General features: G+C 35.7%; 1 protein-coding gene across 3 annotated transcripts in view; it reads right to left on the bottom strand.

The window, feature by feature from the left end:
• Positions 1 to 3415: 3415 nt before the first annotated feature.
• Positions 3416 to 10287, bottom strand: part of AHR (aryl hydrocarbon receptor) — a 66870-nt gene continuing 59998 nt past the window's right edge. For all 3 annotated transcript variants that reach the window (XM_065051232.1, XM_065051230.1, XM_065051231.1), the window contains one exon: positions 3416 to 6774. In XM_065051232.1, coding sequence (XP_064907304.1) covers positions 6619 to 6774 — 156 coding nt within the window. In that variant the 3' untranslated portion in view covers positions 3416 to 6618. The remainder of the gene's footprint in view (positions 6775 to 10287) is intronic.

Genomic DNA, 10287 nt, shown 5'->3' with positions numbered 1-10287 from the left:
TGTTTGCAAAACAAGGAGGGAATGAAACCAACTTGATGAATGTGACTTCACACAGCTATATATGAGGCAAAAAGCATGACTTTAGAAGCACGATAATGAGGTTTATCTACAATCTTCTAACTGATCATTTCCAAAATTCTGCTAATTAACAATAATATTCTTGTTCTGAAGTTCCTGTAATTGTTTTTTTACCTAGCAATATTAAAATTGCAGTATAAAGTTAGCAGAACTTTTCTTTGCCTGAGAATTTCCTTTTATTTATTTTATTAAGTCCTATTGACAGACTGAAAATAGACTTAGGCCATAAAGCTAAATACACAGAAGTTTCTGTGCTCATTGTAAGACTAGGTCTGAAGTTTAGCGCAGATTCTTCTTTATATTGAATGAGGTGTCACAGGCTTTTATTACCTTTTCAAGGTTTGATTAGATGCCAGTGTAATTAAACCATCATTTGGCACACGATCATGTGCTTTCATGATCACAGGCTGCTCTGCGTGCATGCATGTGCATGTTACACAGCAACGCTACCACCACCCACCATGGGCTCACAAATGCTACACCACTTTGTGCAGTAATTTTAGGGACTTCTGCAAGCAAAAGCCTGTTCTATTTTTTATAATGATTGGCACTACTGTGAAGCCCTGACCAGCTCTTAGAGTTGTATTTAAAACTCTACTGGTAGAAAGTAATTCTCCTCTTCACTACAGTTCCATTTATAACTTACAATTTGCAGCTTTTGTAAAGATAGGTCTCAGAGAAGCTGATGATTGTAATGATTATGAGAACTTGGAGAACATGTGCTTTAAAAAACATATATGGTAGCATGGACAGCTAACATCAAAGGGAATAACCTCTCTGATAAGACCATCTGTAGCATATTTTGGAGATCCTCCATCTACTGCAAATGTAAAATCAAGTAGGAAGGTCAGGTCAGGTTTGATTTTGGATTTTCACCTTCAAACCTCCATCCAGAACTGATGACTCTTCTCCCCTCAGGAGAATGAAACAGATGCTGCTGAAGAGCAGTGTAAGTTCCCTAATTGGTGGGCCACAGACTACCCTGTGCACCCAGTACCTCCTACTGAAGAGTCCAGTTGTCTTAAGTGTGTGTCCTAGCTCTTAGACTAAAGGATACATCCCTTGCAGTCTCACTCTGTTATTCACAAACTGTTTGTTCCAAGTCTGCAAGTCTGTTCCAAGTTTGTTTCATTTCAGGATATCCAGTGAACTGCTTGAGACACTTGATTTCATTCACATCCCAACTCCAAAGAAGGCAGAACATGGAACTAACTTGTGTGTTTTCTTGCCCATTAGTTCATTTGGACAGAAGACTTTCAGTCTGCTTTCTGTTGGACAAATTTGTTCTGTAACCACTTACATGCAATGCAGAAAACACCTGGTGTGCAACTTTGAGGGCTTGGTAGCCAAGTAGCTCAGCATTTCCAGGATCTGAGTGGTTATGGGAGAATGAAGATGCTTGGTAGTTGAGTAGAGACTCTGAAGATTTGAATTTTGCTCTTTAAAAAACTATGGATGATGATTCAGAAACTATAAAAGAATATAAATAGCCTCAGACATCTTCTAAGTATATTAAGGATGAGACCATCCTTTCTCTTTCTGCAGTTCTCTCTCAAAACTAACTCAATAGTTTATAATTCAGCTCTTATTTTTATTAGGAAGGAGTAAAGCTCCTCTGGCTCATACCACCTACCAACAGATGCCCACTATTCCATGTTGAGGAACATCTTCATATCCAGTAAAATGCAGAAAATTTGATCAAAATTTTTTCTCTTTTCCCTCGTCATTCTGTAAATAGAGGAGGAATTGTTACATTGAATATTATTATGCAGTATGAAGGATTAGAATCTGATGAAGTGATTAATTTCGGAATACTGCTTATACTATTATTTGCAGCCAGGCTGGATTCAAGAGAAGAGAAGAGCCTGTTGGCTTCAGCATAAATTTTAAAACCACTGTAACTTCAGTGTTGAGGAACCTCTCCCTTTCCCAAAGCCTGGCTACTCTGGAAACAAAACTGTATATAGCTTTGTCTAATGCTAATAACATCACCTGCTGGACCTTGACTAGAAAGGTTGGGTTTTAAAGAAGAAGCCTCATTATCCCATGGACTGAACACATCTTCAATTTCACATCTTTGGTTGAATCTTTTAAAATTATGCACTTAGCTGCTGAGGCCTTACTGTTACGGTCCTTTTTGTCAGGAAGATCAGCTTCAAGAGGTAAGAGGATTTATAAAATGTAGGCTCACCACAAAAATCAATGCATCAGCACTTGCTTGAGAGGAATAATGGATGTTTTTCTGGACACCTGGGTCAGATCCCCCGGTAAACAAAGAATATTGTTCACTGGAGGTAACAGAAATGAAAGTGGGAAAAGTGAACAGTGGCCCATGCTAGCAATCATTAAAAGTTCAGATCATGGAGAGCATATAATGGGTGGAATTTAATTCCTAGTTTTAGATGTCAGCTTGTATTCTAGATGTCTAAAGCTGTTTGGGTCTAGTGTTGACTTATTTAGCACTGGAAGTGTCAGCTGGCAGGGAAGGATGCAGAGGTAGAGGGGGAATGGAAGAAGCTAATTTTTCAACTTAATAAATGGACAGAATAAAAATGTTCAAAGTGGAATCAGGCTCTTATTCTCAATAGTAACTTTAATCTAACTTAATAAACCAGTTCTCAGGTGAACAAAATCACCTGAAAATAAAACAGTTCTCCGTTTAAGTGCATGAGTGGGAAATGTGGTTCCTCACTAGCAAAATGCATCTCCAAAAGAGCTATTTGGGAAAGCCTCCTTCTGACAGTGTTAGGTACCACCATGGTTGTTAACTGTCATGTTGAATTAGAAGTGGAATTCCATAAATCAAAGAAAATGGCTTAGTCTAAAAGAAAGTATTTCCCTCCTTCAAACAAAACTGGACAGTGAGGTCTTACTTTTCTGGGTACAGGTCGATACATGGCTTGAAGGTATTTTTTTAACAAATGCAACAGACTATAAACAGGATGCACTATGTTGCTTGTATTATTGCCTGAATATTTCTAGATGTTACTTAATAGATCTGCAGCCTTGTTGAATTACTCTCGTACCTTAGCTTGTCTTTTTCTGCTATGCAAGAAAAGTAAACAAGAGGATCTATTATACATAAGGAGTTCATGACCTAGTGCTGAGTCTGGATAAGACATGTGTCTTAATACATTACAAGACAATAGCGTAGTTGAAACCAATTAATTTCTTGTCCATCAATGTCATTAAACCAAAGAACTATTTTAAGTTTGGTAAACTGCACAGGGGATTACAGTGAAACATTTGATGTAGCAGTACAACTGATTTTAAAAGATTATCATGCAAAACCAATACAGCACACAGGAATCAGTAATTAGAAATAAACTAAAAGAACTGGTTTTTTAACTTAAAATCACTATTTATGAAATAGCAACAAACAGTAAATAGGTTACCAATGGCCAGCTACAAATCTCAAAACAGAAAATGCTTATTTTTAGCAGCATCTATGCAGAAATCTATTCCTGCCTCAGTATTGTTGAACTGTCAATTTACTGTCACTAAGCAATGAATACAGAAGCCTTCCAACTGCTAATTGGGGCTTACTATTTACAAGGTTTATAAATAAACACGGTTTCATGCCAGTATAAAATACTAATTCCACAGACAAACACACACAATTTTTCACCGATCTACATTATATACATTGTATTTGCATCTAATATTTAGAGAAGTGCAAAGTCCACAGTGACGTAAATAACAATAGTTTTGTAAACTATCAGATGACGAGCTCTCAAAAGATATTAATAACTATATGATAACGTATCTTTTTGTATACTGCTGAAATCAAACATTTTTGCAGCAAAAGAATATACATTTTAGCTACATTCAAGTGATTATTTTATTACCATATATTATGTCTTACAAACTTTACTGGAGATGAGCAAGAGCGCTACAAAACCATACCTGAACACAAGAGGTGTATTGCATGGTATGTACAGGCATAGCAAAGGAGAGATAAGAACTGGAAAGAAAAACAAGCTAAGAAAACTTGTACAAAAATGGATAGTAATACTGACTAATACTGGATTATAATCTTACTTATAACAGACCTGAAAGGCTAATAGCGATCCAATTTAGAAACATCTGTGCACTGTAGGTACAGTTTGGTGCAGATCAAGAATGCACTAATACAGTCAATGTTGTACACGTAAGATAATGCACAAAATACGCTGATATGCATATAAACAACTAACTTGTTTACAGTAAGTAGGGCAGTACAACCGTAGCACTGCATCCTTGGCACTTAGTGATAGGACAACACGTATTTGGTTTAACTAAATTCATAAACAGTATATATACTGGATTGTAAGATGTAAAACATACATTATCCCTTTGAACCTTCTAGTTTTACAGCATTTTTCTGTTTTTCAAGTTCAAATGCAAATATGATACACAGTAGCTGGATATGGAAGACGTTTCAGATATTGGCTCAAAACAAGACTTCAATTAAAAGACAGAATCACAAATTAATTCAAATGAAACTAATTAAACCTGTTACTGATGTCTTGTGGTGAAAACAAAATCTGAAACGTTAACAAAAAAAAAAAAAAAAGCAACATTTTAATACAACCCACAATGTCTTTATGGGCTTTTCCTGAATTGTAATTTATTCCTTAATGTCCCTTTCACATCTGGTGATTTCACTTAAAAGAACTGTCGAAGTTATTAATCTGAAAAGCTTTAACTGAATTAAAAGTTTGGCCTAGCATATCGTATCACACAGAATAGAAGAAAATAGTATCTTCTTGAAAGAAAGGATGTTTCAGCAATGAAAGGATTTCAGTTTTAAGTGATTGTCCTTGTATTAAACAATATTAACAACCATCTGGAGGAAGCCAATTTACTTTTGCCTGTTTTAAACAAACTGGCTAAATTGCCATTTTATATTATATATAACAAATGTAATAAAATTGTTCTGAACATATAATGATGTAACACTTCAAAATTAACTTGTTTAAAATATTTTACAAAGACATTTTATTATATATGAACTATACAACACACAAGAGTATGAAATATTTTGAACATATACACATTTCTGTATTTTTCATGTAGATTATTATTTTGCACCAAACATTGGTGTCTGCAATTCTAACAATCCTCTCAGATAAAAACAAAACCAAGCTGCAGAATGTTTTTGTGGATGTGGTGGTTTTTTGTTTGTTTCTTTGTTTTTGTTTAGTTTCCTTTTCCTAAAAATAAAACCTATTACAAGAATTCCTCTAATGACTGTTTTCTTTCCCCAATTTCATATTTTGCACAAGGCTTTTCAAATGGATCAACACACATAAAAAGAATAACCTCTCTGTACTTTGCAGTGCAATTTGCTAGGGATAAACTTTAAACCACAACTGACCCTTTCCCCACTATGAACACTGAAAACTGCAGTCAAAGTAAATGCTAATACCAACTGCTATTGAGACTTCTTTCCCCCTTATTTAAAAATGTAATCCTTTTCAATATTCATCTCAATGAAAGTACTTGCATAGAGCAGCCTTGTATTATTTCTAAAGAACATTATGACCATTTTAACACAAGATAAGGCACAGGTTTTTTAACATTAATAATCAAAAACAAATCCTGAGGATCTGCTCCTTTCCCTCAGCAAAATCTGCTTTTTTAATATACCCTGTTTTAGCTGAAGAAAGCAGAAAACCAGCATAGAATAAACCAAAACTCTAAAACTGAACTAGATTCAGAACATTAATAACTCCTGATAATAGTGTAACAAATCCACAGATAAAGAATTAAGTCATACTTTAAACAAATTATCTTCAGGGGAACAAAAAAGATACAGCCAGTAGCACTGTAGATGTTACATAAAAGTTCGCATAATATGGATGACATTTATATAGTGAGTTTTGCTAAAATAAGCTCCCATCAGAAACAAGGTAGCTAAATTGTGAGGCACTTAAGGTTGACAAGAAAAGGAGGAATGCAAGGGATCTGTTTCATAGAAAACCTGAAGTTGCATATCATATCCTTGTATTAAGCTTTCTATTAAAGTGCTAGAAATGGAGACTTAAAACAAAAGAATTTAAATATAAAATAAGTGATTAAAGAGCTTAGTATGCATTAAAATTAAGTGCTTTTGATTCTCACGAATTCAGAGCTTTTTACTAGATTTTTAAAAAATAAAGCCTGGAAATAATCCACGTGTGAAATCATCTTCCTTGTGCCATTGATGCTATTTGTAAAGTGCCCAATTATTTTCTAAATAACAAAACCATTTGCCTTATCTTATGTTGTATAGCATGACATAGTCTGTAGTACATATGTAATCCATACTGCAATGACAGAGTCAATCTGATGGAAAACAGCACACACACAAGTTTAGTCAGAAGTTTTAGTTCCACCTGTCACTCAAAAAGCCAGGTCTTGGATTACATATCCACCAGTATATAGTGCAACCAACCTCATATTCTCAAAATGTAATTTAGCTGTTAAAAGTCCAATGCTCAAAGACAGTCTTAGCAAGCTTTTCCTCAGAGCAGCCTGACGCCCAGACAAAATCACAGATGGAGCTCTAGATCTGAATCACATAAATCCACTAGATGCCAAATCTGAGAAGGATCTGGGTTCTGTCGGATGATGAAGAGGCTGAAGATGTGTAGCAGTCTGTGCATTACTGATCACATCTAACTGAGAGGGATATGCTTCATTTACGTTTCCTCCATTGAAACCATTTTGGAACTGGGAGGCAAAAAGATAATATAAATGGTTAGTATGTGAAAACAATTTATTTATAAGTTAAAGAAAAATCCTCCTAAAGACACAGATTGGAAGAAATTGTCTTTAAATATAATGAATAGCTTTAAAACTTTTTTTTAAATGATGAATGATGAGAAGTTAATTTGCATTAAAGCAGGGTCTGAATCAACGTTGAAACTTCCCCATGTTGAAGCCAGTGGGAGTGCTACTTCTGGTTAAGTAAAGAAACATTGCTATTATCTGAGGCATAATATAGTTTCCATTTGTAGAAAGCACAGTCTGACTGAGCACTCCTGATTTACACATCCAGATGTTGCGTTTTAAAAGCAACCTATTTACATATTTTCATGTCTGCAATGCGATCCAGAATTTACAGCTCTTCCAGGAATGCACATGCAGTTCTACTCGTAAGCTGAAGAATCCTGCAATCAGTCCACAGGCCAAGCTGTCACAGGGTGGGCTTTTTTAACAGTCTTCATATTGACAATGCCAAGTAAGAGCAATGAATGGCTTTCATCAGTCTCAACATAACTGTTCATAGGATTATTTTAACCATCTGATGTAATGCTTCCTGTCATGCTATGGAAAAGTCACTTTATCTACAAAATACTCCATTCGGTCATGCAAAGAAAATAAAAAAGTTTTAAACATTTCCATCATCTCTTTGGGAGTAGTTTATGTCATAAATACTCAGCCATTCAAAGTTTGTCCTAGAAAATATGTATTATACATTCATTCATCTATCAAAATACACTGGGTTTTGGAAACTTTTTTTTTCCTTCTATGCAAACATTGAAACTTGACTCATCGTGCATGGTTCTGCTAAGTTTTTAACAAGACTACAGCCATGTGGGTCACGCTTTTAATCAAAGTTGCCATACTTTCAAAGACAGCTACAACAACATAAGCTAGGATTACTTCTGACAGAAGCAGATAATTTCAGTATTCTCCCTGAACAAGAAGAGCAAGCTCATTAAAATTTCTAAGAAAGTTCCCAACACACAATCTAGTAAGTAGCAAGGTCTCTCCCTATTCACTTTAAACAAGCAATCAAATTACTTGAGGCCTTTCTGCTCTTCTCCATCACTGAAAGTGTTTTCAGACTGCATTGGTTATGGTCCTACTGCAATTACAAGTTAGACAGAAGATCAAGGCAGATGACCACAACAGACCCTTCTGGCTTTCTAATCCCCATGTCTGTTCACACAAAAATCAACGGGAGTTAGAAGGCTGGGGAAAGGATAGCAATCATGGCTTTTGTAGCAACATCTGCCCTCTCTCCAGCCTCCAGCCCCAGACAGGGATGTCCTTGTGCTAAATCCAGCCACAGACTGCCCTGCTTTGGTTTGGCTGCATGAACATAGGCTCAGACAGTAGTATCCTATCTAATTAGTTACATCCTTACTGAAGTTAGCAATTAGCAATAAAATCCAACCTTGAGTTTATTGTCATAAGCAGTGATACATTCTCCCTATTTATAATAAGGAAATGCCTATTATTTGCCATCATGGCTTTGGTACAGGTGATATTTTACAAGATTACTTCAAGTGCAGCAGATACATTGCTGACTTACTAGTTCCAATGGGTTTACATATTTTAAAGTTCTTATTTCCTCTGATACAAGGCCAAATATAATCTCTGTAATATGAGCATATATAAATATTGGGTTATCTTTCTCTGGAGCAATGACATTTCTAGGTAAAAAAAAAAAGTTTCTACATAAAAACATTTCTCAACATAACAACTTTGTTTTATAGAGCCTCACTTTGCTGTCGATCTATGAAAACGTTAATCGGTAGACGTGACTAGACGTCAAAACTGAGTGCAGTCTGACAGAAGAGATGTTGGTTTGTTTCACGTGAACACTAGATAGCAATATGGGCTGCAAAAGTCAATGCTATTTGGCTAACAAACAAGCAGTCTCTTCCCACCCCCACTGCACCCAGCTGGCGTACATCGTTTTGGATCCACAAGGACTTGGAAATAGCTACTGGCTATCTACGATCACTCTTTTACAAAAGGCGTTGGGGGAATTATCCTTCCTTATCTCATCAAGAAGCGTGCTCCTCTTTTAAGCTAATTTGGACAAGTGTTCAACAGATCTCTCCAGAGGTAAGCAGGAGCCAACATGCATAAGGGTAACATCGATTCCAGACCAAGCTTCCGCTTAATCAAATGCAGTCCAGATCTACAGGGCATCAGTACACCATGGCAAGACGGGCTGAATTTGCCTCTCGATGACTTAAGGATGACTTTTCACAAAGTGGCCTTTGTTCATTTCTTATGACAAACAAGCTAAAGGCAATATTTTTATTGCAGCACAGTGTTCTAGTGAATATCAAGCAATAGACTTATTAATTCATTGCATTCAGAGATGCTGTCTTAGTCATTAGAATTTCACAAGTAGATAAGAAGTGACCAAGAAAATAACAGAAAAGGGGCGTAACAAAAATCACTAAGGCAGCATAACAACAAAATCTACAAAATAAATTTATTTGAAACCAATAAGTAAAAAGAAAGGGAATTGCTTATGTGCTAGCTTTTCAAAACTGATGTACCACACCAGCACAGGTTTTGTGAGAAGAACAATTTTATACTGCTATAGGGACGAACTTGGATGACCCAAGAACTGTTTTGCAAGCCTGTTATGAAGTACTACGAAGGACCCATAACACTGACCATAGCCAGGCAACACGCAGCCAAGAACTGTGGAAACTTGCACACTGCAGTTCGCCAAAGTCACTTGTGCTACTTCAGCCCATGGGCACTCAGGGAGAAGCTATTTATCTTGCTGAACTGGGCTATATATATTTTAGCTAAAGTTCTGTAATTCTGCAATTATATTTTTTCCATTAGTGAAATAGTTTTTAAAATGTTATGTTTTGTACTTGTATTAAGCATACTGAAAAATAGGGTATGTTCTACTTGCATTCCTCACCTCTGTCTTGTGTAGTTTAAATGCCAATTAATACTTTAATTCTGTAAATGCTTATGCATGTGCATAAGCATTTGTAGGATCAGTACTTTAGAGCATTGAGGTAAAAGAAAAATAAAAAGAACTGCTGCTCTGTACTCGAGCAGCATTAGCAGAAATAAATGTTACAACTTAAACTATTTCAACAGAGGTTATTCAGAATCAGGAACTGCTGTAGTACTTGAACTGTTTTATTTCTAAGTTAATTTTACCTATGAAGAACTGTGCTTAAAACTGTAGTCTGTGCTACAGCCAGGCTCCTCTCTTCTACGGTTTTTATTGTGCATTCTCCTTAAAACAATGTGAAAAAGGTTCACCTTATCTACTATTAATAATTTTTTTTCCTGCTCTTTTGTCTTCAGCAGACAATTTAGACACCAGCTTGAAGAGCAAGCTGTCTTTCTCTTATGGTAATATATAAAAATGCTTCTGAAAGTATCATCATGTGTAAAAATGCAATAGTTCATAAGATTTCATGCTATTTATGTGATATTATAATCTGACACTTTAAGTAATCCTAA

The sequence above is a fragment of the Columba livia genome, chromosome 2 (assembly GCF_036013475.1).
Source record: "Columba livia isolate bColLiv1 breed racing homer chromosome 2, bColLiv1.pat.W.v2, whole genome shotgun sequence".
Classification (NCBI taxonomy): domain Eukaryota; kingdom Metazoa; phylum Chordata; class Aves; order Columbiformes; family Columbidae; genus Columba; species Columba livia.
The sequence above is the reverse complement of the archived record's forward strand: the minus strand, read 5'-3'. Positions and strand labels throughout refer to the sequence as shown.